General features: G+C 52.6%; 2 protein-coding genes across 2 annotated transcripts in view; one reads left to right on the top strand and one right to left on the bottom strand.

Moving 5' to 3' along the window:
- The first annotated feature begins 331 nt into the window (after nt 1–331).
- MSS51 (MSS51 mitochondrial translational activator) lies at nt 332–18,333 on the top strand. The gene is given in 11 exon segments (XM_043493699.1): nt 332–1,013; nt 5,985–6,196; nt 6,880–6,941; nt 6,944–7,034; nt 7,841–7,965; nt 8,731–9,294; nt 14,805–14,897; nt 15,363–15,421; nt 15,423–15,446; nt 15,448–15,554; nt 15,556–18,333. Coding segments are annotated over 10 exon segments (1,347 nt in total). The 5' UTR covers nt 332–1,013; nt 5,985–6,011; the 3' UTR covers nt 15,593–18,333.
- The window catches only part of LOC119862977 (cytoplasmic phosphatidylinositol transfer protein 1-like), a 42,046-nt gene continuing 31,616 nt past the window's right edge, over nt 16,997–27,426 (bottom strand). Inside the window, 3 exon segments of the mRNA XM_038420571.2 lie at nt 16,997–21,825; nt 21,827–21,966; nt 21,969–21,989. Coding sequence (XP_038276499.1) covers nt 21,724–21,825; nt 21,827–21,966; nt 21,969–21,989 — 263 coding nt within the window. The 3' untranslated portion in view covers nt 16,997–21,723.

The following is a 27,426-nucleotide window of genomic DNA, read 5'->3' as shown; positions in this document are numbered from 1 at the left end:
GTCTGTAGCGGTGCATTGGATTCTTCCATCCTAAGTGCAGGACCCTGCATTTATCCTTATTGAACCTCATTAGATTTCTTTTGGCCCAATCCTCCAATTTGTCTAGGTCCTTCTGTATCCTATCCTCCCTCCCTCCAGCGTATCTACCACTCCTCCCAGTTTAGTATCATCCGCAAATTTGCTGAGATTGATAGATAGATGATAATCCTTTATTTCCATGACACATAGGTGATCACCCTACCTGACTTGCAGACATGTGACACAGCTGTGAGAAACAAGAATCCTCAAAAGCAGAGGGGATACCAATTTATAGGAGCAGTACCCCAAAGCAGGGGAAAAGGAAATCGATGGCTCTGAATGTCCTCCTCATCTACAATATTTTTAGTGTCCATATTGCACTGGAAACACAGTAACAAATTAACAGGCACATGCAGTTCCTGAGCCACAGGTGCCCTACAAGTCTCATCCTCAGGCATGGAGGGATGTGGGGGTGCAACGAGTGATGCACAGTATCCTTGGCCATAGGGAAAGGGTGGGATGGGGTATATAATATGCGCTATCCTCTTCCAGAGAGGTGAGGTGGGAGACACACACTCCACGCACGGGGAAGTGATGGAATCAGATAGGTGATACTATCATCCAGCATAGGGATGAAGTGGGTGATTCACAGTATCGCCTGGCATGGGGTTAGTGGATACCACCATGTGGCAGGTGAGACATAGGATACTGGAGCTCCTGTAGTCAGGACCTGATAAGAATTTTGCATGTGTGCCTCCTAGGAGCCAAGCCCCAGCGTCTCAGTCACTCTACCCAATGAGAAGTAATTCCTGACAGGGTCTGAGTAGGCAGGATATTCTTAGACCACAAAGTTCCGCCTAGCATTTCTGCAGTTAGAAGCAGAAAACGATCCAGGAGAAGGCAGGCAGCTGCAGCACTGAGACAAATCCACAGCAAAGAAGAAAGAAAGAAAGAAAGAAAGAAAGAAAGAAAGAAAGAAAGCAAGCACCTAGAAGGTTAGTCTGTCTTGTAAAAGGTTATCGTTTCAGGGAATGGATGGTTTAACTTCTCAAAGTTTACTCTGGTCCTTAGATTCCCTCCCTGCACTGCTTTCTTCCTCCCCTGTCGTCATCTCCATTTAGTATTCTCTTACATTCCCTGTGTTGAAGCAGTTTTTAGACACATTAAATCTCTCCCTGTTTGTCCCTTCTGACAAATGGAAGCTACAGATATATCAAGGAACAGGCTAAGAGGATTCAAACAGGAGAGGAAATAACCTTCTCTGGTCCCTATATTCAGGGGCTGAGCACAATTTTTTCTCTGCTTGGACACCTCAAGCTCCTGGCTGGCACGGGGTTGAGGACCAGGTGAAGAGGGTTTCAGTGAAATAAGCATTTTTAACCATTTCATTGATCTGGGTTGGAAGAGTGCTTTGAGTATTAATGTACCCACTGATTTCCTGGGGGGAACAGGATCTTGGGACCAGCTGTGGCTAGCTCGAGGAGCTATGTTTGGATACTTGGGGAGCAGAGTACGTACTGAAAAGATCTGAAAAGATCCAGGGCAAACAGTTAATGGAAATCACTTTTGCCGTTATAATTGCTTTTGGCTTGATTCCTAGGAGGTCTCTAGCCTGTGCTATAGATGACTGGTTGGCTCCACATGGTGATCCAGAACCAGAATAGCACTGCTATCAGATTTGTGTTGGTAGTGGTTGTTTTTTCTCCTGGGTCTATCTTCTTGCCCCATGATATTTGAGCATGGTGCCTTTGCCTTTCCTCCTTTATTCCTCATCATCCGATCTCCATAGCTCCGGCAGTGCCTTTTCTTACTCAGGGTTGGAAAGGCAATCATACCGGGACAGGAATAGATCAAGCATCTGTCAGGTGGTGTGGAGGCAGTCAGAGTGATCCAGCTGGCAAATTCCTCCTGCCCCCCGCACCCAGCTCACACATAGAATCCATGCCCTGCTGCCTTGGGTGAGTGATTTTTACCATTCCACAGCCACTTGCTTCTGTTGAGCCTGAGTTATTATATGCCACAAGGTTCAGGTCTCTGGAGCCGACACAGAAAACTATTATTTTAAAAACCCTGGCAACATGCGCATTGGTACACACCACACACATGCAGGAGGAATTCTGTCTGTGGAGCACACAGGTAGACAGAATGTCACTGCTGGTATATGTATGTACATGGGGAGCGGGGGGGAGAGCATGCTCAGAGGCAGCAACTAGACCTCCTTTTTGCAGGTTCAACATATGCTCCCTCATGGGCTAGCTGCCGCTAGTGTGGAAAAGGGGTGAGACCATGACCATTACCAACACCCTTCCCTTCGCGGTGTCTAGCACCACTGTCAAGGTTCCTTCCCCACTCTGAACTCTAGGGTACAGATGTGGGGACCTGCATGAAAACCTCCTAAGCTTACTTTTACCAGCTTAGGTTAAAACTTCCCCAAGGTACAAACTATTTTACCTTTTGCCCTTGGACTTTCGCTGCCACCACCAAACATCTAACTGGGTTTATTATTGGGAAAGAGTCGTTTGGAAGCGTCTTTCCCCTCAAAATCCTCACCAAAACCTTGCACCCCCCTGCCTGGGGAAGGTTTGATAAAAATCCTCACCAATTTGCATAGGTGACCACAGACCCAACCCCTTGGATCTTAAGAACAATGAAAAAAGCATTCAGTTTCTTACAAGAAGAATTTTAATAGAAGAAAAGGTAAAAAGAATCACCCCTGTAAAATCAGGATGATAAATACCTTAAAGGGTAATTAGATTCAAAACATAGAGAATCCCTCTAGGCAAAACCTTAAGTTACAAAAAGACACAAAGACAGGAATATCCATTCTATTCAGCACAGCTTATTTTCTCAGCCATTTAAAGAAATCATAATTTAACGCATATCTAGATAGATTACTTACTAAATTCTAAGACTCTATTCCTATTCTGTCCCCGGCAAAAGCATCATACAGACAGACCCAGACCCTTTGTTTCTCCCCTCCAGCTTTGAAAGTATCTTGTCTCCTCATTGGTCATTTTGGTCAGGTGCCAGTGAGGTTATCCTAGCTTCTTAACCCTTTACAGGTGAAAGGGTTTTTCCTCGGCCAGAAGGGATTTTAAAGGTGTTTACCCTTCCCTTTATATTTATGACAACCACCAACGCCCATGTGCCCATGGAGTTCAAGTATGATCTATCCTTTCCGGAGACAAACTAAACAACATGGACTGGCTGATGGTGGCATCAATGTTTTCCCTTTGCATTTCCTAATTAGGCGATTGACTTTGTAAGAGCAACGTGGTAGGTGCTCAGAGGCCATGGTTAGGGGTAGAGCATAAAGCCGGAATAACAATAGGCTAGAATTTAATACTCATCAAATGGAGACCAGGGGGTACCAGACTTGTCCACAGCCAGAGAAGGAACCATAATCAGGCCCTTGTAAGGCTGACAGCAGGGCTCAGCTCTTTGCCAACCAGGTCAGCTGGTTGGGCTGAAAGCGTTTTCCTGGGTTTCAACCAGCTTTGCAAGCGAGGCAGGCACTGTCCACCTGTTAGCAGTTATTCCCCTAGGCCAGACCTCCTCATGCATCTCCAGGCCCTGCTGAGAAACAGCAATGTACTTGCTTATCATAAAGAGAAACCAGCCTGCTGTACAGATCATCTTTTCTTAGTCTATGCAAGTTCAGTGCTGGGAAAATGTGCCGGATTGCCAGCCCTGGAGCCAGAGTCCTCTCTCTACTAACAGAGCAGGTACAACACAGGCAGGGAGAGTGGAAGCTCTCTCCCCAGTGTTGCTCTGCAGGGACCTGTTCCAACAAGGAAAGCTCACTCTATCCATTCAATCTTTGTCTTCTCTGCTGGGACTGCACAGAAGGGGGCAAATACTGGAGCCAATTATGGTGGCGTCTAGGGTGCTAGGAGCACCTTTCCACGGACACTATCTGTATGATGAGTGGTCTGTATGAAACTGATAGTGAAACTTTTGTACTACTGAGCTGGGCCAAGTTTGAACCTTTGATCTAGAAGTAAAAACACACCACCCTTTTCTGAGCTGAGGATCTCAAAGCACCTCACAGGAAATGTTAGTAAATCAATCTTAAAAACCACTCCTGAGAGATAGATCATTACCATACCCGCATTGTACAAATGGGGAAAGTGAAGCACAAAGAGGGGCCATCCTGTGCTCAGTGAGTCCATGGTAGAGATGTGAAGAGAACTCAGGTCTCTTGACTCCCAACCCCCATGTTTGGGCCACAAGCTTATCCATCCCTGAACCTGTCTGATAACTAGACCGTTAGCGCAGACTTTCTTCCAACAGTGCCACTAGAACCAGCCTGAGGACCTCCTACCCTGTGTCCTCCTCCACCTTCTGTGTCTCCTCTTGTGGGATCAGTTCTGTACACCATGGGTCACCCCATCCTGCCTCTGTCTGTCCACACAGCGTGCAGCTGCGGTAATAACGCTACTGCATTCATCAGCATGCCAACTTGGAGAACATTTGACATGGTCTCGTGCCACTGGCTAGTCAAGACACCTGCTGAGCTACCCTTTAGTGCTGGTCAGAGACGCACATGGATCTCATTGACTGCCCTGGAAGCCTCCTGCGCACAGCCCAGAGCAGATCTGGGGGTCTGCTGTTAAAGGACTAGTCAATACCAGAGGATAAAAGTGCTTCCTTCTCTCTCCTCGTGCTGCTGGCATCCTCTTCAGAGGAGAGGTCACGGCAGCTGCGGGGGAACCAGAGCAAGAGCTGTTTGAGAGGCTGAGTCAGTCAGCGCTGGCAGCTTGTGCTAAGTGATGACAGATGCGCCACCACGCTGATTTCTGCCAGCAGCCAAGAGGCAAGCAGTGCATCTACAACCCGCTGTCAAGGGGGCAAGAGAATAGATGGGCAACACGGCAGAGGAGGGAGGACAGCAGCTCCCTTCACAAACGAGAACATGGCCAAGTCATTGTTGGAGGGGTAGGTAGCGATACTAGTGAATAATGCCAGTCAGGGCAAACGCCCGAGGGAGTGGATGGACTCAAAAAGCCTGTGGTCTGAGAATATGTACAGAGCAGAACACCAACACGCCCCCTTGTGGAGGTTTCATGCATCTGCAAGCCAGCAAAACCAGCTTCCCTCACCTGTCTGCAACACACCTAGGGGTGAAAGGCACAATACACAATATTACTTAGCCCATTGGGATGCTGTGAGCAAAGCCACGTTTTCTGGTTCTCAGCCGGGTGCCTCCCAGAGAGATCCCCGCCACAACGTGCTACATAGTCAAATGATTCCTCTGACCAGGTACACAAGCCAAGAGGGCATGGAAAGTCCATTTGCAGGCGGAGAACAATTGGGTGGTGGCAGCCAGTCTTGGACATTCCTGCTGTGCCATGGGGACGGTCCAGACTCAGCCAGGATAACAGAAACAAACTGGAGCAAAATCACTAGTGGGAAGGGGAGCTGATGGAAGTCAGAGGCGGGCAGGGGGAGAGAGAGGGGAGGTAGACAGCTATTGTAGAGAGGATGTTGAAAACCACCCATTAGAAGTGGCTTCTAATATTATGCACATTCCATTTAGACATGGGTGTGAGTCAGAGCCTCCCATATTCAGCATCCAGATCTATATTTTGCATCTCAGGTTTCTCCAAACTTCCATACCAGGTGGGATCTAAAACGACTTTGCGTACGTGAATTAATTCAGCCTCAACTCGCTGGGGAAGTGGGGAGATATTAGTACTTCTCTGTTTTAGTCAGGGAAACGGAGGAATAGAGACATGAAGTGACTTGCCCCAGTTCACACACAGCAGAGCAGGCACTGGATCCCAGATTACTAGGCTCTCAGCCGTGTGCATGCTAGACCCTGCTACTTTCCCTGCAGGTTGTTAGTGGGGAGGACGTCTCCAGCATACTAAGAGAAGGCATCTGAGGCCTGGGATAGATGTGGGGGGAGCCTGTTCAAGACCTCCGCAGTTATTCTCCTTTATTATTGTTTTCCTTATTTCCAGCCTGCCTGATTTCCAGCACTGACAGAGATGGCCCACAGAAACAAGAGCGTGACTTCCAAGTCCAGCCACTCCAAGAAGAAGCCTGCAGAGGAGTCAGTAATTACAAGCCCCAACATGGACTCCCTGGGCTTCCAGGCTATGGATAGCAACGTCCCTGGTCTGTCGCAGGTCATCCTGAAGAAGCTCAACATGAAGAGCTATGATGAATACAAGTGAGTAATGCCAGAGTGCACAGTGGCTTCTGCCCAAGGTGCATGCTGCCATCTGAATACCTGCATGGCACATGACCTCAGACACCTCTAGGACTCTGTCTCCACTAGTCACTGGGAGCATTAGACTTCTGGATGGCCTGGGGGAAAAGAGCAAAACAAATGCTATGTCCCCCTGGGCTAGAAGTGAGCTTGCTGGACTGATAGGGCCACTTCCAGTGAAAAGAAAGTTAAACTCCCTTGTTCTGAAAGGATCAGAACATCATGCCCTGTTGGTTCATACCCAGGGATAAAGTTCTGTCTCCTAAGGGGTCCTCAGATGAGGCCTGGCCCTGCCATTTCAAATCAACATGTGGCTATAACTTCCCTTCAGTTCAGAATAGTCACTGATCATACCAAGCATGCATAAAGGCATCCGCTCAGGACTGTCTCTGCTAGCTGCCATCAGGGTATTGATAACATTCGGGCTGGCCCCTAAAGAAGCCCTAATCAAAGCAGTGGTAATGAATTCAGACTGCAGCAGTGAGGAAGCAGCACACAGTACCCCTGTGCAAGCTGAGCTGATGCTAACATCTCCCATTACACAGCATCTTTGGGCTGTTCTTGTTGCTATGAAAGGAGGGCAAGGTTGGGCTGTGCCCTGCTCGCCTCTCATCAACTTTGCTACTTTGGCTGTTTTCCTGCAGGTCTGCGATGGACGGGAAGAAGCTGGGGATAGATTTCGGGATCCGGACTTATTTTGACATGTTTCAAAAATGGAGGACACCTTCAAATTCTGTGCTGAGTGCAAGAAACTCCCCGATGCCCTCCCTGACCCCAGAAGCCTCCGGCGATGCAAAAGGTACTCAATAGCACCCAGTGTGTGGCTGAGGACAGCTATAAAGGACTGAGCCATAGCACAAGGCAAGATCCTTCCCTTGTTCCCAGTAGAAACATTCCCAGAATGTCTATGGAACAGGAGGACAATTCCCTCTAACGTACAGAGGCTTAGCTAGGCTTCTGAATGGGGCCCCATAATAGAGGTTACTCTTCTGAATAGCGGCTGTGTGCATCTGTTTTCTTGTAATTCCTCAGGACCTGATCCAAAGTCAATGGGAGTCATTCCATTAACTTCAGTGAGAACAGGCCCTCAGTTTCTAAACCTCTGCGCTCTCTGGCTATCATGAATGGAGGATGACATGTTGCAGGTGGTATAACTGAGGACAGGGGGCATAGCTTCCCCTTGGTGAGTAGCTTGTACATGCCAACAATGCTGCCTGGCTGCCTTCTGCATGGAGGCAGCAGTACCATCGTAGTGAGCAACACCTGCTAAGTGAGGAGCTCTCTGTTCTGACCAGCCCCTTTGAAAGACACTGCAACAGCACCAAGGCCAAACTAATCCCTGGTGTAACCCCAATGGATCAATGAAGTTACCCAGGAACGAATTCATGTATTTGTGTCTCATGTTCACATGCAGGGAAAGGTGAGGGCAAGAATGCCGTGCAGTCAAGAGGGGGCCCATCCACTGATGCACTGAGTTTGGTCTCCTTGGGGCAGCTCTCTCAGGCTCACTCCTGATGGTCCTGTCCCATCAGGTGCTAGGATGTATCTTGAATTTGCTGCCTGGTGGAGCACCATATTCTTTCTCCTCTGTCCTGCTCCCTCTAGGTGCCAGAATGTGTATTACTGCAACTCAGAGTGCCAACGGGCCAATTGGCCTATGCACAAGAAGTTGTGTAAGAAGTTGAAGTTGGTAGCTCTTGACCGGCTGGTAGAATGGCTCGTCTTCACAGGTAGGTTTGCAGCCTACATCCAACAGAAGGGGACAAGGGCTCCTCTTTGACTGGGTCAAAGCTGGCTGGGTCATCTGCAGCCAGAGGCCATTTGATTGCCTTAGTGTAGATTCATCTGTCTGCTGCCTCATGCAGGAAGCAAGGCTCCAAGCAGATGTTAAGAATATTGCACCAAGAATGGAATTGGGCCAGGGGTCTCATGGTGGATCCTATCCAGATCTGCTCATGTTCCCTCCCCAGCTCCCAGACCTTTGTGGCCTGCCTGGGTTTCCATGATATCAGTGACAAGCACTGAGGGCTGTCTTTGAAGCCTGACAGAGCCCTCTCATGCTGTGAAGCCAAGCAAGGTGGTGTCTGGATACCACTGAATGTTAGCTAGCGGGAATCCAGGAATTCTCACACACACACACACACACACACACACACCCCTGCAGGGGCTTCCAGTTTTCTCATTAGGCCTCATACACTCAACTGTTCAGGGGATTTGTGGAGTTGTGGATACCTGCAGCTGCTCTCCTAGTTTGGCTTGCAGACTCCTGGGGTCTCTGGGATTCCAACATTCTTTACAGATGGGTCAGACTTCTGTTATATAGTCAGCTCCTCCATCTCCCTATTGTTTCCCCTTCATTACCACACAACATATCCTGGTTCACTGACAGGGCTGCTCTGGGCTCAGCGCCTCCTGTTGAGCTGAATGGCAGAGCTCCTTATCCAGGGAAAAGATCAGCACAGTATGAGCTGAGAATTCTGGGGTTCTCCTTCTAGGTGACATCCCATTCCCCACGGCAACCTGGACAAAGCGTATACAGGAGGTGAAAAGCTGGGAAGACTGGTTCTCCATGCAAGAGCACCTGGAAGAAAAGCTGAGCTCTATACTGACTGGGCGTTATATGAACATCCTCTGGGCCAACGTGGGGAAGCCAAAGCCAGAAGAGGGAGAGCTGCTAGAGTCTGTCAAACGGCTGACCACAGACTTCCAGTCCAGGCCGATCACCATCGCCATGGCACTGAATGCTTTCGCCATTGATCTCTATACCAAGCCTGTCACAGTGCACATCGTAGGGGCTTCCCATATCGAGACCCTCAACACCCGGGTGACTGATTACGATGAGCTGACGCGGGTGTTTCCTGGGCACCAGGGCATCGAGGTAGTAATGGTGGGAGTCAATGTGGTAGATGGACCCATCATGAGGCCTCCACTGACAGCATTCGGGCCTAGGGGAAGAGTCTATCTCAGCAGCTACAAGGCCCTTTATCCTGACTTCTGGGAATCCCGGGTGGAGACTCATCAGGCTGCCCGCCCAGACCTTGTGGTGGGCTTTCATCCAGGTGAGTGCACAGACAGAGGCTAACCGCTATCTCAAATGGTGCTGCCCTCTCCACTGATACTGCCCATCTGGCCCCATCTGGAGCAGTGCTCCTCGGGTCCCTCCTTCCAGGCCCAATCAATGGTGCCCTTCAGATTTCCTGCTCCTCCCTGATAGCCCTCCCTCCCTCAATCTCCTCTCCTGAGGCTTGTTTCTGCACCCTCTGTTATCACCCCACCCTGCAGTTGGGTTTCCTCCTTCTGTACCTTCTCCACTTCCAGAGGGCAGGGGACACTCGGGGTGACAAGGACTGGAGACAACATAAAGCAAAAGAAGGGAGAGGCACCGAGACAACATCTTATCAATGGTAATACCAAGGAGGCTCTGGAAGTTAAAGTCCAGAAGACTAAAAAGATTTCAACTGTGCCTTTCTGCCATGCACGAATTCCCACCAGGCTTTGTGGGCTGGGAATTGATGGCATAGTCCAGCTTTGCATGGGTCAGCTTGAATCCTGCAACCCCAGCTTAGCAGGACAGTTAGAGACTCCTGGGTTTACACAACATGATGTCGTTGCACTGATCCATTGTCAATGAGACACTGAGGCTCATATGGCAACATGGTGACTCAGCATCAAGGTCTCAGTGTGCTGGGAGCATTTTTGTACCAGAGGACAGTGCCCGGAAATGATGGCCTTGCTTAGGGTATATTCCTCCTAGAGCGTGTTTTTTCTTGTCTCTCCTCCTAAGCATCGTGCCCCAGCCTTTAGTATTTAATGCACCATATTCACTGGATCCTTCGTGTGTTTAACCAGGATCAGATTTCATCACAACATCTTTATAATGGCTTACACGTATAGAGAGATTTGGCTCTGATGATTTCAAAGCACTTTAAAAATGCAGGAATTGTATAGATGGGGAAACTGAGGGACAATGTGATTTCCCCCCCATTAACTGACTTTCCCAAGGGCACACAGCAAGTCAGTGGCAGAATTGGGAATGGAAACCTGTAGTCATGACTCCCATTGCCCTGCCCTAACCACTAGATATTGCTGCCTCATATATGCCACACTATATGAATTTTTGAGAGCCAGTGCTCTCTTATCATCAACCAAGTTCTTTGAGACTTGCATATGCCTTCTGCTGGGACAATGACATGAACCAAGAGCTCAGCAACACTGCAGACACTGGCTGTGGTAGCCTATATCCTGGGAAAGGAGTCGTCAAACCCAGGTACTTTGTTAGCTCCTAATCAGATTGCTTTTTAACCTTGTTGCCATATGCCATTAGGGACTGGCTGCCAGAGGAAGTGCTACATAGCCCAGGATCCCATAGGCCTAATATCACAGCTCAGACAGGCTGTCAAGATTTCATTCCGGGTACTTGCTGCCCCCTAGCAAGCACAGCCAAGAATGGTGTGTGCTTTCCCCCTCTGCGTATGCCAGACCCACTGTGTGCTTTTTAGATAACCTGGGAAGTCACCAAGAGCCCCGTCTATTGGGAAGCGGAGACAGACCTGAATCAGATCATCAGATTGGGACTCTTCTCTAGGCCTGGCACATCCCGCTCTGAATCCTGTGGATCAGTCCAGCCTCTGAACTGAGAACCCAGCCCAGGGGGGAAGTTTGCAAGTGGTTAGGAAGATTTGTAGGTGTAGTTACCCTGGTCCGAGCACTAGCTCCTGCTGCAGTTGGGCGTAGCGTTAGAGCCTGCTGCCACTGTGATGCAGCAGCACAGAATGCTGTCCTGGGTGGTGAAAGAGACCCCCGGAGAGGGCAGTTCGAGCTGCAGAGACGGCTCGGATTCCACCGGAGAAGAGGCCATTGGAAGGTGATTAAAGAAGGCAGCAGCACTGGGTAAAAAGGATTTGCCAAGGAAGCTGGATATGAAGGGCCATGTGCAAGGAGGCCCGCCGTGCGGGGCACAGAGTGTGTGACCGATGAGGTTGACCACTGGGACAATAAAAGAGAGAATACAGTTTAGGCACCTGGGGAACGGGCATGGCTGTCTGGGTGAGGCACTATCACTTGTGGGCAAACCTGCTGGAAAGTGGTACGGTCGTAGCATCATCAGATCAAAGGAGCATCGCAAGCCAGAGAGAGAGGAGAAGTCAGGACAGCTGGGGTGAAACTAGACTTTGCAACTAGAGGGAGGAAGAGTTAAGTCCTTCCTGGGGGTGACACAGCATGTTGGCAGTTTCTTTCCTTGCAATGATTATTTACAGTTTATTATTTTCCTAACCAAGTATTTGATGTTACTTCATAGTATTTATGTTCTTGCCTAATTTCGGGGGTTTCCTTTTCAAAGTTTAAGGTTCTCTTCTCACAGTAGGCAAAGCCTAGCTGAGGCCTGCATCACTGCACTGGCCCATCACAGCTGGAAAGGGCAAAATACTCGCAACAAGCATGTAGAAATGGCCGGAGAATTACAAGGGTTTGTAACATATCAGCACTTTTATTTAAAAGAAAGAGAAAGCTACTCAATAGTCACTACCTCAGTGCCACTCATCCAGTGGCTGGAAGGAGAACCCAGACCCACCATCTACTGTGGGTTCCAGCCCAGAGACCCTCAGCTCAGCAGTCTGGGCCTTCTCTTCCTGGTCTCATTGCTCTGTCCCTGGGCTGCTTCCAACTACTGGTTCCCCTTTTATTCCTGAGCCTACCAGTTCCCAAAACCTCCTCCCCTTTTCCCAGGGAGTGACTGCAGCCTGCCCACACACTGGCTTCTCCCTTTCTTCTGGCAGTGTCTCTGCCTTTCCCAGCAGTCTCTTCTCCTTCCAGCTCCTGGGCTTATAGGTCCTGCCTATTCCTGCGCAGTTGAACCTCCTTAATTAACTGCCTAATTGGTTAATTGGCCCATCTGGCCTGCATTAAACCCTGCAGGGTGAGTGTGGGGTAGATGTCCCATCACACCAGACCGAAACAACTCTCTTACATGTTCCACCAAAGAACTGTGTTGCTCAGTTGGATCTATCACCAACCCAACCAAAACAAGCCAGGGAAACTTTAGTGAAGTCCTCTCTCTGCTTTTGCCATCTACAGCCATGTCCATGAGCCAGAAACCTCTTCTCTGTACCTCAGCCCAAAGCATGCAACCGCAACCATCTAGTTATGCAGCCCCTATTGCCATGGTATCTGGATGGCTTTATCTGCCTCACACCCTATGAAGCAGGGAAGTGCTATTATCCCCATTTTATAGAGGGGAACTGAGGCACAGAGAGAATGAGGCCAGGTCTAGACTAGAAATTTAGCTGGTATAATAATGTTGGTTAGGGGTGCGATTTTATTTATGGTCTTCCTAGGGTGGCAAAAACCCTAGTGCAAACACTGTGGTAGCTTATTTCATTTGGGGAACCAGGATTAGCTGTACTGGCAAAAGCACTCTTTTGTCAGTGGAAGCTGTGTCTTTCACTAGAAGGATTGACTGGTATAGCTGTATTGACAAAGCCTTTCTAGGATAGACTAAGTAAGGTGTCCCAAGGTCATACAGGGAGTATGTGGAAGAGCAGGGAACTGAATTCAGATCTTCCAAGTCCCAGACTAGTGCCCTAATCACTGAACCATCCTTAACTCAAAAATGAACTGCTGGAAGAACAAAACACAATCTCAGAGCTCCCCCGTTACCACACCTAAATAACAAGACTGTGACCGATAACTGCCCGAATGATCAACACTGCTATAGATTGCTAAGAAAAACAGAGTGTCCAGTGTTACCCATTCAAACCATCCACTAAAGAACCCGCACTGCACAAGCACGCTCTTCTTCAACATGGAACTGGGTCAACACTCAGAACAATCCAAATCAGCCATTTCTGACTGGGGCATGCTTTGTGGAGGGCAGAGACATGCATTATGGGAGGTGAGTGTGGATGTCGTAAGGTGGAGGAAGGGGAAAATCCTAGATGTAGGTTACAAAGGTTGGGTGAGAATGTAACTGGTGTGCTTCTGGGTTTCGGGGTTGTGTTTATAGGCTGTGGATTTAGGGAACCTCTGGTGGCTTTTACCAAAGATTCTGGTTTGGTGGAATGTGTGTGCACACACACCACCGCGCACGCCCACACATGTACATTATTCTGTTGTAACCCTTGGTTTCTCAGTATTAAGGCCCAGATCCTCAAAGGTATTTAAGCATCTGACTGAAATCAAAGGTGCCTAAGTACCTTTGAGGATCTGGGCCTATGGCCCTCTGTTCATGGTCATCCCTTGCTGGTATGTCTACATTACAGAGACGATAGCTATGTTGGCCTAGCCTCCTGGTGTAGACGCAGCCTCCATTGACAGAAGGAGAGTCTGTCAGTCTAGGAATACCACTTCCCCAAATGAAGTCAGCTCTGTCAACAGAAGCCCTCTATAGTCGACACAGCTGCATCTCCACTGGGGGCTTTGTCAGCATAGCTATGTCAGTCAGGGGTGTGATTTTCACATCCCTGACCAATGGAGTTATGCCAATATAACGTTTCAGTGGGGACTGAGCCTCATTCCTGAGCTAGACTGTAAACTCCATGGAGCAGCGAGCTGCCATATTCTACCTGTCCGCAAAGCATCAAGCAGGCATCTAGTGTTGTTAATAAACAGACTCAACAATAATACCAAAACACAAAAGCATCAGTTGCAAGCAATGAAAAATACCTGTGGTTTCCTCTGTTTTCAGTTATATAGATCATTGCTATTGTTGGAACAGAGAACTGGGAGTCAAGAGCCCAGGCTTTTAGTCTTGGCTCTGGGCAAGGTCCATGGCTCTGTGCCTCAGCTTCCCCAGCTGTAAAATGGGGATAATGCTACTTGCCTACCTCACAGGTGTTGTTTAACATTTGTAACGTGCTTTGGGGCCCTGCAAGGAAAGGTATATCAGTGCAAAGGCTTATTAACCCTTTGCCAGCAGTTTGAGGGTATTGTGGATTGACTGACCTGCCGTGTCCTCCAAGACCAACTTGTTGGCATCATGTTGGGACATGTTGAACATCCAATGTTCCTAGAGGAGGAAGACAGTCAGCATGCCAGTGTGCCATGACGGCATTTTTCTGGACATATGCTAGCACTAGGACAATAACGTTGCAAGCAGAGGGCTGGCCTGCTAGAACCAGAGGGAGCCCGTGAAATCCCCAATGGCTCGCAAGCTGGGAATGCTTCTCACTCCCCGACTCCCAAAACACTGCACTCTCCAGTCAGCTCATTCCATCCAGGGTGCCCTAGCTGGGGCAGGCGAGGCAGTTGCATAAACAGCATTCCTTGTCACCCTCCCTTCTGGGAAGCTTCCAGGGGCTTGTTGCACCTGCCCTGCGTCATGGGAGACATTGAAGTCATGCGAGCTACTGGTTTGCAAGGCAGGGAGAATTGGTCTCCTGGAAACATGATGCTGTGGCAGGGCATGGGACATGGGGTGCATGCGTGTGCCTGAGCATTAGTGCACTTCAGCTTCAGCTCTTACCACAGCAAGGGCCTCAACCTGCCCCAGTGACACCATAGGCAGGACTTGCTATCGGCCTCACTGGGCAGGGGATCAGCCTCCAAGTTTCTGGTGTCCTTCCCTCTGCAGGATTACATGCCTGCCTGGATGTGATGGAAGGCTGGCTCCCCACATTGCTGCTGCTGCGGGACTACAAGATCCCCACCCTCTCACCGTCTACAAGTAAGAAAGGCCCTTCCCCCTGCCCCATGCTTTCCCTTGCAGGGCTGAGTATATGTGGGGCTCCGCCGTCCTGTGCCCCAGAGTCCTCCAGACAGTCATTTGCATGAGATGTCTGCTCTCTGACCAGTCACCTCATACCACAGGCGTGGATTTGGCTATTAGCGCCTGACTGCCAAGGGAGCAGTTCGGCAGCTGCCACTATCAGAGCACTGCAGTGAAGGTGGTGCTGCTGGAGCCCAGGCAGCAGTGACAGGGGCACTGCTGTGGGGGTGCTCACGACACTGGAGTCCCAGCTGGCACTGACGTGGCACTGCTGGGGGGAAGCTCATGCTGCAAGTTTCCTGGAGCAGTGGTCAGGGCCCTGGGTTTTACTCTGGCAGGAGTCAAGTCCCAGGAGTGTCCTGGAGGTGCAGGGGTGGGGGCAAGGTTGGCAATGTGGTAACCGGCCCCTCCTCCTCCCAACAGCGAGGCAGGAGCTGAAGTCTCCCTGAAAAATCCTGATGGAGCTGGAGACTCAAATCACAGGGCTATGGAGCCAATCCCTTCGCCTGCCCTCAAGCCAGAGCGGTCTATTTCCAACACCAACAAGTCACCCTGCTACTGCAATGCCTACTGCATCATGTGCCAACGGCTGGCTGGCACCCCAGATAGCCAGACATGGGGGGCTAGATGGGGCTGAGGACAGAGGGGAGTAGATAGGAGACACCGTCGCTATACATGTTGGCAGCAACTGCCACCTCCCCAGACGAGTGCAAGCCTCCTCCTGAGCTCCTCCTCCCTAGCTCCCAGCCTGTGCTGGACAGGGACTATCTATGCTTAGTGGCTCTTCCCTCGAGCCGGCAGCGGAGAGCTGCTTGCTTGGGGCTGTGCAGGTGCTGGGGGACCGGGAGTGGGTGGGGCCTTTTCGGGGGCTGTAAAGCATACTTCGCTAGTGCCCTCTGCTGGACAGGGCTGTGTTTACAGTGACACATCAGTGTCATGGAAGAGGATCCTTCCAGTTAAAAATTCACCAAGGCTTTGCTCTCCTATAGCGCTAGCTAGTAAGTAGCAGTCTCAGAAGATGCCGGAATCATAAGCATGTAGTTACTAGGGCAGCATCCAGGTGGCTGCTCCAGACTGCCAGTGCCAGTGTTTGGGGGTCCTGCGGGCCTGGTGTCAGCTCCCCAGCGGCTACCTTAGCCCACAGGTTGAGAACGCCCATCTCATCTCAGTGGGGGTCTCTGGGGAAAGGTTCCCCAACCTGCCCCGGCACCCATGTGTGAACAGTACTTGCTACCACTCAACCGAGGGTGGGGCACCAGCCAAAGCCACCGTCTCTAGGACCCGGCCAAATTACAGCCCCACCATGTTTATTCTACCATATTCATTTCCAGGGCTACAGCCGCTCCACTTGATGCAGTGGGAAGGTGTTGTCCCCTTATGCCAGAAGAACATCTGGAGGTGTGGAAAGGGGCAGCAGTTATCTCCCCCGGGCTGGGATATTGAGTACAACTGGAATGAGACCGGAGGTGGTATTGCCATACAGTGAACATGTCTGGATTGGGAGTTTGCGGGGAGGGAAACCCGGGAGTGATATTTGTGACCCTGGCTTGTGCATCACTGAAAGCAGGTTTTTCATTAGACCCAGCCTGCAACCACGCCTTGAGCACAGTTCGAGTCCACCCCTATGAGCCTGCTACTCTCGTGTTGTCCTCTGCCTCGGTAACCCAGAGGCCCCAGCTATGGGAGAATGCTGGTGACCTCATACCAGACAGGATCTCGTCACGGCGGTGCCTGCCTCAGTGAATGCAGCTCACTGCTCCCATGTGGACCCTTGCTGTTGCAGCTAGGTGCTGTGTGCAGCACTGGAGAAGCTTCCTTTCTGTCCACTAAGAGCCATTTGCTTCCTCTGTGGTGGTCGCCTTCCAGGGGCCAGTGATGGCCACGCTCCTGAGCTATGGTGCATAGTGGGGAAGGGCGGGGGCTGCAGCCCAGGAGCAGCTCATGGCCAGACACCCTCTGTCTGCTGCCCCTTTCCCTGCAGGTGACTCACACATCCAGGAGGGGTGCAGAGCAGGGACGGGAGAAGCAGCAGAGATTAAAAAACACTCGAGAGAAGTCAGTAGCAACGGCTTTATTGCTGAAAAGGGGCTTCATTGTAAGAAAGGAAGCCAGCCCCTGCCCCCTCTTTAGCTGGCCTACACTGAAATAGCCTCTCGCATGTGAGGAGCACGGAGCCGCAGAACAAATTCAAGAGAGAAAAACAGTTCACTTTGCCTGCCTGGAATAGACAGAAGGGGGTGCTGGTGTCACCAGGGTAACTCTGCTTCCCTCGGCCCGAGCTGAGCCCCTTATGTATCAGTGTGTCCCTGGCGCCCTGCAGGGAATGCGGGGGGTTTGGGTGTCCCCATCCTTCAGGAGCTGATCTAAGCCTCTCAGCAGGGAAGGTCTATGCCCCCTCTCCCCCATCCCCCCAGGATCTGCTGAAAGGGAGCGCCCACAGTTACTAGCTCAGCGCACACCTGGCAACCTGCACCCAAGGGCCTCCCTCAGCCCCAGGGTCACAGACACACAGTGCCCTGGCTGCCTGTGAGGGGAGCGGGGTGGAAGAGAAATAAAGAAATTAGTGAGGGTGTGAGAGGAGGACGGGGCACAGGGCAGGGAGGGAAGGGGGTGAGAGCAGTTGGGAAGCTGGGCGGGAGGGCTACATCATGACACTTGCATGCGAGATAGATTCCCACCAATCCTCCAGATCCCAGCTGTGATGCAGACCCTCCCCGTCTCACATTTGGGTTTTGTCTTCAGCAAATATCTATTTACAGGCTGGCAGCTGCAGCCCTGGCCCCATGTCAAAGCGTGGGGGGACAGGGGCACTGCACAAACACACCCAGGGACTCAGAATAGAATGGGGTGGAGGAAGAGGGGAGGTGGCTCTTGGACACACACCTATAGCCAGGTGCGATTTATAAGAGAAAGGTCCTTCAGCTCCAGCACTGGCCTCCAACCGCCGTACATGGTGGTCGGCACTGGCCGCTCACAGGGCATAAATCAAGAGCAGTCTCCTTGTGTGCGTCACTGCAGAGCCCCTGCCAGGGCCAGCTACTGCACACTCACCCAGGTGGACCTCAGGAAGCCAAGGCCACGGGACACCCACAAGAGACAGAACCCCAGTTCAGGGGCCTCTGGGGACCAAAAACTGAAGCAGCCCAAACACCTCCACGTTGGCTGCAGCGGGAACACACGCTCCTGTCCACGTGAGGCTAGTGGTCTGCACACCCACATGCTCACACAACACATGTTCCACGGGCACAAAGCGCAAACCAGTGAGGGCTCACAATTAAAGACACAAAGCAGAGAGTCCAGACTGGAATTTTGCAGCTGGGCAGAACACAGACCCAATCCCAGCTGCACAAGGCCCTGAGACCCAGGAAGCACCAGACACATTAAAAGGCTTAGTCCGGCTGCCCCAAAATTTGAGTGAGGTACATAAAACTCAGTGACACCAGAGGGGCTTTGTAAATCCATCCACCAGGACAATGATCTATCCCAGAGATAGGCTCAGATCCTCCGGGGAAAGGCTCTGACTTGGAATTCTGGTCTTCAGTGTAAATCCGAGGGTGCAAAATCTTGCCGTGTGGCTTTGTGAGATTTCAGCTGCATCCTGGAAGCAGCAAATAGATCCCTCCCAATTCTGGACTTGATCCAGAACCTGAACCACACTTGGAGGATTCAAATCCAACTCCTCACCCTTGGGAAGGGTATGAATTGGAGACTCTGGGTCTAGCCCATCGCTAATATCCAACCTCTATAGCACATATAAAAACACTTCCTTCCATTGGCACATTCAGCACCGCCAGGAAGTGAATCTATTTCTACACAACTGCATCAGCCCTTTGCACTGCCCCTGGGGCAGACAAACCAGCCTAGATCAAATTAAAAATAAACCAAACCTGCAGCTCAAATTCAACTTGTCCAAAACACTTGGTTAATGTTCCCCATTTTCACATGGCCTCCAGGGTGACAAAATGCCACGAGAGCCTGTTCTCGTCAAATCCCAGTCCAGCTTTGCAGACTCAAGAGTTTGGGATAGTTTGTAGAAGGTTGGGAAAAACATCCAAATGTGGGTGCATCTCCAAACCCAGCCTCCTCCCATCACGCCCCAGTGCTTCTCAGCTGGCACTATGAATCCCAAGCAGGGCCAATCTACTCTTCCAGTGGCCTCATGTAACACACTACAAGCTTGACCCTGCTCGCTGCTGAGGCCCCTAAACCTCAAGGGAAGGCCACAGAGCTACGGAAGAGGTTCTCGGCTCCTCACAGGATCAGGGCCTTGTTCCTCAGGTTCACCTTGGCTTAGACCAGGGGTCCCCAACGCGGTGCCCGCGAGCCGCCATGGCGCCTGCTGGGGCATTTTTGTGCGCCCGCAGACATCCCGCCACCATAATGCGTTGCCGTTTCTTTGTGGCATTTCGGCAGCAGCGCTTATTGCTGCTGCCCGCTTCCGGTGTCGGGGTGTCTGTGCCCGCCAGAGTCTTCTGGGAATAGCAATATGCTATTCCCACAAGAAAGGTTGGGGGATCACTGGCTTGGGCCTGCTGCAGGAATAGGGATGATCTATGCACTTTCTTGAAGCAAACGCTGGCTATTTCATTTCTGCTGGTCTGGGACACAATCTGTAGCATGGATATTACAACCCAGACAAACAGAGCCCAGCCAGGAGGCCCTAGCAGAGGGGAGGGAGTTGGGGAGATTCCTGTTTCGGAATAAGTGCAATTCAAGGTGTGCTTAGTATGGGCTGTTCAAAACCAGCATTAGGGCTGTGACGGTTGGTGGTTGACACCCCTGGTCCCAGAGTCTGCACATTTCCAGCATCCCCTCTGCAGGGGCTGGGGTCCTGCTGGCAAGTAAGACCCTGCTCCAGCGGGGAGCTGGATTAGCAAGAGGCAGTTTCAAGGCTGCTGAAGTCCGAGGCGCAGTTGGAGCAGGTGGTAACAAGGTGCATGGGGGGGAGAGGAGCGTGCACGCCAGCCTCGCCAAGGGCCCACAAGGGCACCAGGAAGCATGCCGTGGCAATAGTCCTACTCCTGAAGGCACCATTGGAGAGAACACGGTTGGGCTGAAGATGGGGTGATCAGGCATGATGGGCTCCATTCTTGTCAGTGTCACCAGAGGGGACTGGTGAAACAAAGGGCACCAGGCAGGCCCTCCTGCACCTTCCCCTGGCAGGGCTCATGTACACAGGGGGCAGCTCAGCTGGGACAGCAGAAGCAGCAATACGAAGAGCAGCAATTCAGGCTTCAGGGACCTGCCTACACTAGAGACAACAGCTGAAGCTGCCCCCCCACATTCCTAATATTGAACTACCCACAGTTGTAGCAGCACTGGGGTCTGGCAAATCCATCTTGCTGTCTGCCGGCGCCAATACACACCATAGTTGCTTTGCACTACTGACAGGGCAGAGGGCGGGGCCCTGATGTAAATGACAATCAGGCCCTGTCCGCATAACCCCCTACTCATAGCGAGTGTACAATCTGGTGGGGGCCTTTTCTACACTGAGGCTCCTAAAATACCTAGTGGCCAGAGAACCAGGGCTACTGGACGGGTAGTAAACTGTCCTTAGCATAGATAAGGCCCCAGCCTGGCTCTTCACCAGTGCCCTGGAGGAATCTCTCTGACCACGGGATTGTCCCCAAAGCAGTCCTGGACAGGACTGTCTGCAGCGCCTCCCTTCAGTCTAATACCTGGCCTCCCTATTTAGCATGGGAAGGAAGCAGGCAGCCTCACTGTGGCTTTGCAGCTGGGAGAGACTGTACAGTGAGGTTAGGTGGATGATCGGGGCCACTGTTTTATATGGAAGCCAGGCATGTAGCCAGAAATCACAGGAGGAGGAGGCAGGGACATCAGCTAAAAGTCCTGGCAGGCCCCAGTGGGGACGAGGGGCAGCCAATGCCTGCAGTTTTTATGTGATCGTAGATTCCACTTACGAGTATCCTGATGCTAACAACTTCTGGTTAATAGTAGTGTTTGGCCAGCTGATCCTGCCCCCTTGACTGTAATGCTAATGGGATTCGCACACTGCCAATGGCTTGCGGCTTACTAACAGCTTGGCCACGGCTGCAGGGAGGTTTGCAGGGCTGCACAGGAAGGGAAGCGCTGGGGCTGCAAGGCACCTTTCCCTGCACTCTGCAGGCTGGTCCTGCCCTGGCACCGAGGACCCTGCCAAGCATATCCCAACACTTCTTTCCCTAGCAGCAGCCCCGTGCACCTGCCTCCTGCTCACTGGTACTTGAGATAATGGCAACCAAGAGGTTGCTAATCAGCAGAATCCCTGTCATTTCTAAGGTGCTTCTGACTTCCTTAGGGAGAGGTTGGCATGTCGGCCTCCTTCCCCAGCCTGGCTCCAGCAGAGGGTGTTTGGAGGAGCATCACCCACATGAGGGGTGGCTGAGCAGCGCCGCCGACATGGTCCGGTGCAGCGCATCTCCCCCAAGAAGCGGCACCCATGTGCTGGCTGGACCAGGAGCCCTCCCTGAGTTGATGGCTGGAAAAGCAGAGCCCATGCTGGAATGCTGAGAAGAGAGAGTGACCACAGGGGAGTAGGGAGATGCAGTCTCAGGCCGTCTGTGACAGCAGGGAAAGTCTGCAACCTTACAATGGGGCTTCCGCCGTCCAGCTCTCGAACCGATCTGGGGTCTCTTTTATGGGGAGGGAGGGACCAACATTCTGAAGGACAATGGTAGAGTTTAGGTGTCTCAAGGCAGGTTAGGTGGGTGGCGTTGTCCCCAAGTCGTGGGGGAAGGAATCGGGGCTCTGTGTCCATCCAATGGGCTTGGCCCAAGGGTAGCTATTACTCAGCATTGGCGCGCTCCCTCAGTGCTGGCAGCGTCAGCATTTCCGGAGCGGATTTCTTCCGGGCCCTGTCCTTGGGGGCGCTGAGGAATTCTGGGGGGGTCGCCGCTCAATGGCGTGGAGGGGGCACTGGCAGGGGCGCTGTGAGTGGCCGAGGGCTGCCCCACCTCACTGATAGAAATGGACGGCGTTACCCTGCCAATGATCTCGTTGGTGGCTTCCTGAGTTTCCCTCTCATACTGCGCACTTCGTCCATCGTCATCTCTGCCAAGAGCAAAGAGAAAGAGAGTTCACAGGCCCGTCCTGGAGACAGTAGAGTGGGTAGCACCTGCTCCCTTTGCTCTCCAAGTGCCAGGCAAAAACCAACTTCTGCCTCCACAGCCAGAGTAACTAAGGGTGGGCCTCTTCCTCTTAAGCCTCTGTCCAAGTTGAGGGCCAGCTGTCCCATAAACCTGGGGTTGCTGAGGATAAGGCTGCCCAAGATAATTTCCGTCATCTGTGGAACAATCCCGCTCCCTCTATCTCAGAGATCCCCAAACTGTGGGGCGTGCCCCCTAACATTTGGGGGCACAGCTGGGGGCCCGGGCCAGCCCCCACGAGGCAGGGAGGGAGCACCAGCCAGTTCTGCTCCTGGCCCTGGCTTGCCAGCCCCGCGCCTACCCCCAGTTGTGGCCCCAGCCTCGGCCCCCTTACCTCTGTCCTGGGGGAGCACAGATGGAGGGGGCATGAGGTAAAGTTGGGGGCCACTGTTCTATCTATCTATTACCCGACCTAAACCCATCCCGTCCCTCTGCACGTTCATACAGGGCCCGTCACTGCTATGGCTAAAACAGAGACTGGACGAGGCCAGGCAGAGCGAACTCTGGCCCAAAAGGGCTGTAAAAGGGAGCCACAGCCAGGATATGGTGCTTGAAGCCCCCTGCTATTCCCCACAGGAGCGTGCCAGAGGGGCGCACTTTTCCAACCTAAGCAACAATCATTTCCCTGAGGTCTCTGACTCGTTCCTAGTACGGCCCTCACCTTAAGAGAAGTTGCCCCACCAACACCTCCCCTCCCATGAAGCCGAGGGATGTGGGAGTGAGTCAACTCAGCTGTGACCACCACAGGGCAGCTCCTGTACATGGCTGGATCGACAGAGCCAGCAGGTGAACTAACTTGCTTCTTGCCTCTTGGGCAAGCCAGCTGCGTCAGGTCCAGCAACAGCCTGGGGACTGCCTGCATACCTCTGCCATGGGCTAGGGCCCAGGTTTCCATTCTGGGCTGTTATCTTGTGGAACAGCAGGGAATGTAGGTGAGGGGCGAGGTGCATCAGCAGAGCTGTACTGGGGAAGCTGGCACAGCCTCTGCTCTGCCCACCCTGCTGTCAGCCACTGCCTCTTCCGTGAGTACTCACTAAATACTTACCTGATTGACGCAAGTTAAGGGCCGGGCTGATCCAGACCCTCAGGAGACGCGCAAGACACCTGTCTGGTACTGGGAAATCCATCTCGTTCACCAAGAGCTCCCAGAGCTCATTGGTCACATTTCTCTGGCTAAATCCACCCAGCCCAGGAAAGCGAAGGGCAAGGGGACCCAAGCAAGCAGCTCCAAAAAAGCAGGTGGTCGTGCTGCATGCTCAGGATCCAGGACACCGGGGGGGAGATGCCAATGGAAGAGACTGCATGAGCTATGAACGGGAAACAGGACTCTGGTGCAGTTGTGAATGTGTCCCTCTGAAACCACTGTGCTGCCCTAGCTTCGGAGAGGGGTGGGGGGACACCGTGTGTGTGTATAATCTCAGGGGGACGGGGTGTAGGTGTCTGCGTTCAATCTGCCTGGAGGTGAATACATGTGTGTCTCCGATCTCCATGGGGCTGGGATGTGGGAGGGGAACTCTGTGCCTAGTTTGCCAGCAGAGCGGAAGGAAAGCCCTGGCCTGACGAAGACATGGCAGCGTAACCAAACAACACAGGAAAGGAGGACAGTCTCACAGCCCCAAGCACCTGCTGCTCCCTTCCCCACGGCTGCTAGGTCTGAGTGCTCTCTGCTCGCACATTTCTACACCAACTTCCTGACGATCAGGTCTAAAGAGCGTTGGCACAGGAGAGGGCCTGCCAGGCCACCCGGCTCCAACTCCTCGCCCTACTTTAGCAGTGGGGGCCCACAATAACGCGCATGCTCTCCAGGCTGGCTGTGCTGCTGCCCGACAGCTGATTTCAGACTGACACTCAGGGGAAGGAGCTGCTTCCATGCCATGCCCTACCGCACAGGGGTGGGGCTGGGAGGAAACCTGAACAACAAAGGCTGCAAGAACTGGAGAAAGAGAGAAACCAAAAAGGAACATACATACAAAAGAAAGTCCTGGGCGGGGCGGGTGGGAAGCTAGGGGTCCTGGCTTCCGAACATTTGGTTTGTGGCCACTTGCATCTGAGTCTCGAAGGCACGAACCTCCTCCAGGGACATGTCTGTAACATGCAGAGACCCTCTCACTGCTCGGTTATTAAGAAGAGCGCCTCCGGGGAGCTCCTCACACATCCAGCCCAGGGCGCCGCAATGGGACCAGCTGGCTCAACAGCCAAGGCTCTTCTCAGGAAGGGAGCCCCCAGACAGTCACAAATGCATCCAGCTGGCTATCACTTGGGTCTCTATGCTGGATGTATGTACACACGCACACCCCCCCACCCCATCACTTTCGACTCCATTCTGGATGTGCATGCACACATGCACATACACACCCTTACCCATCATTTGTGTCTGCAGTCTGGATGTACACCCCACATACAATGCATGTCTCCCTTGTGAGTGTGCATGCGCACACACACACACACACACACACACCACTTGAGTATCCTCTGTCTTTGCATGCACACACACCCAAACACACACGCCCCCCCCCATGTACCCATTTTTTTTTCTCCATTCTGGATATACGAACACACACAAACACAAAATGCATGTCTCCATTCAGAGTGTGCACGCACGCATCACTTGAGTCTCCAGTCTGCCTTTGCAGGCACCCCCTCCTCCCCCCTGTGTACCCATCACTTGTGTCTCCATACTGGCTGCCCCCTCCCCCATCCTATACAGAAACCACTGCACACTGCCCCTCCAGAAGATGCATGCATGCTCTCCCCAGTGCAATATCCCCTATATGAACACACACACACAAACAGACATAGCCAGACACCCTCCGCCATGTGCCCTGCACCTGTGCTCTGTGCACACAGCTTATAAAGCTTTGCTTGTAATGGCTGGGACCAAGGTGATGGTGGAAATGATGAGACTGTCTCCATCCCATGCACACTGGAATTCCAGGGGAGGCCATGTCACTGTCCCTCTTACGAGCATCTCCATCAGGCTGGCCAATCTGCTCAGGCCAGGCTCCTCCTTAGCCAAGGCCTCCCTCCTTCTCCACGAGGAACTCAGGACACACACACACGCAGTCTCTCTCTCTGCTTGCTGCACGCTCAGGCATTCTCAGCCACGTGCTCATGAAGAGGCATAACGCAGAGAACCCAGCACAAAGCAAGTCACAGAAACAATCATGCACAGGACAGAGACATTTGGACAGACTGCAACAGGCTACCACCAGGAAAGTGAGGGGGAGAAGAAAGACCCTTCCTTTTCAAGGCACCTGCTTCACAAGAGGACACCCCTGTGCCCCCAAAGACCAGCCAATCCCATCCACATGATGGGATGCAGCTCCACTTCACATCGCCCGGCAGCCAAGCTAAACCTCCTTTGCCAAACCTCAGGCTGACCCCAAGAGCTGCCAAAGAGCCCCCAGCCTCAGGGAGCCCCAGGAGCCAGATGGATGGCAGCCCTGGTGCCTAGCCTCTGCTGTGATCACCCAGGCTGTGAGCTGGAGAGATGGTACCCTGTGTGGTCAGGGCAGTTCAGACACAGCGAGAGCAGCAGATAGGGTCTGAGTTGTTAGTACTGTTACCCAGGAGACAGATTGGTAACCCAGCCCAGGAAGACTGAAGGGGAAGGAAAAGAAAGCACCAGCAAATTGCACAGCTATTGTTTCTCAGACTAGACCTCTCTGCTGGGCAGAGACCTTGAATCATCAGCTCTGGCCAGTTAAAGCATCACCTTCCAAGCCCAGTGCAAACACTAGCAACCTCCGAGGGGCCCAACACATGCCCCTCCCTCCCTGTGCAGTGGTTGAAGGGCTTCTCCAGTCCCAGCCTCTCCCAGCAGGAGGCACTGTAGGGAATGGCATGGGAGTACTGGCTATGGGGGAGCTCCCACGTCCTCCAATTCCCAGCCACTCCCAGCAAGAGCAGTTGTACAGAATGGATAGGAGCTCTGATAGTGGGGTGATTTCCTTCTGCCGGGACTTACGTAGGAACGCCAGCTGCGGGGCACTCCCAGGTCCTCTCCTAGCAGCAGTCGCCATAGGCAATGGCCTAGCAGCGCTGGCTGGGTGAGCTCACAGCTAGATCAGCCGCACTCTCTCCAAGTGGAAGTTCCTGTAGGGAACGGGGTAGAAGCTCTGGATAGAGATTTCCCACCTACTTCAGTCCTAATATCTCTTCTACTGGTGTCACAGCCACTGCTCCCTTCCTGCTTTGTGTTTGCCTGGGTCATTGGGATGCAGCTCATTCTGCTCCTGGGCTAGCCGTCCCCATCTCCTTACTGCAGGGGGTCTGCTCTCCCCTTCCCCACAGAGATCCCCTTGCACCAGCCTTGACCCCTGCCCCGATGGTGACACAATTCATCCAGCAGCGTCCCCCATCTGCTCACCAAAGAGAGCGCCCTGCAGAGGGGCCTTTCTGGGGCCCTCTCTCTGGCCAACTTGGATTGTGCCCGGCCTCTGGGCAGGAGTGACTGTCCGCAGGGCAGATGCCCCAAGGATGTAGTGACAGGAATAGCTTCTTCTGCAAATTCCAAGAAGAGAGGGGTGCCGGCAGGCCCAGAGGGGAGGGAAGATCTAACTGTCTCTGGCTGCATGTGCTGGCTGTGGGACCCTCACTGGCAGGATTCCCTGGGAGTTTCCAAGAGAACTGGGGAGATGGGCTGGCTCAACTAACTCAGAACCACTGGGTTGTTCCCCTTCTCAATACCTCTTCCCCTGCTGAGCACCAGGGGGCAGTAAAGACCAGCACACAGCAGCGCAGCGCTAGCACTGAGTTATGCTCCCTCCGTGCCCTGTCTGTCTGTCCAGACTCAGCCTTCCCCTCGCTCCATCCCCGTGACTCAGTTGTGCTGCCTGGCTTCTCAGCAGCCAGGCCTGCCCAGGCGATGCCCTGCGCTGGGCATCAAAGCCCATAAGTTCAGCACTGGGGGTGGAACACAGCTGTGTCTCTGCCAGCCCCGCCGAAGAGCAGCCCTCAGGTGTCAACCCACAGCTCCATCCCTGAGGTAGCCACAGCCCGAACGCAGAGTGGCTTGCAGGCTGGCAGAGAAAGCAGACCGGGGGCTCCAGAGTCGTCTGGCTGGGAGCAGAGGTTTTTCCTGATCCTACCTGGGCACTCCTGCTGTCCTACCCCAGTACCCCGAACATAACGCCAACCCCAGGTTAGCCCCCCAGCACCGCGCGGCTGTCACCAGCTAGACATGCAGTGAAGGACTCCGGAGGGGGATGGGGGGGGTGAGAGCAGTGCAGCTGTGCCAACCAGAAGGGAAAGGGCTCGTGTGGGACTGGAGGGAAGGTGCAGGTGTGGGGGGGGCTCAGAAGTTGAGTCAGCGAAATGAAAAGCCCCAGCAGCAATGAGAC

Source organism: Dermochelys coriacea, chromosome 10 (assembly GCF_009764565.3).
Source record: "Dermochelys coriacea isolate rDerCor1 chromosome 10, rDerCor1.pri.v4, whole genome shotgun sequence".
NCBI lineage: Eukaryota > Metazoa > Chordata > Testudines > Dermochelyidae > Dermochelys > Dermochelys coriacea.
The sequence above is the reverse complement of the archived record's forward strand: the minus strand, read 5'-3'. Positions and strand labels throughout refer to the sequence as shown.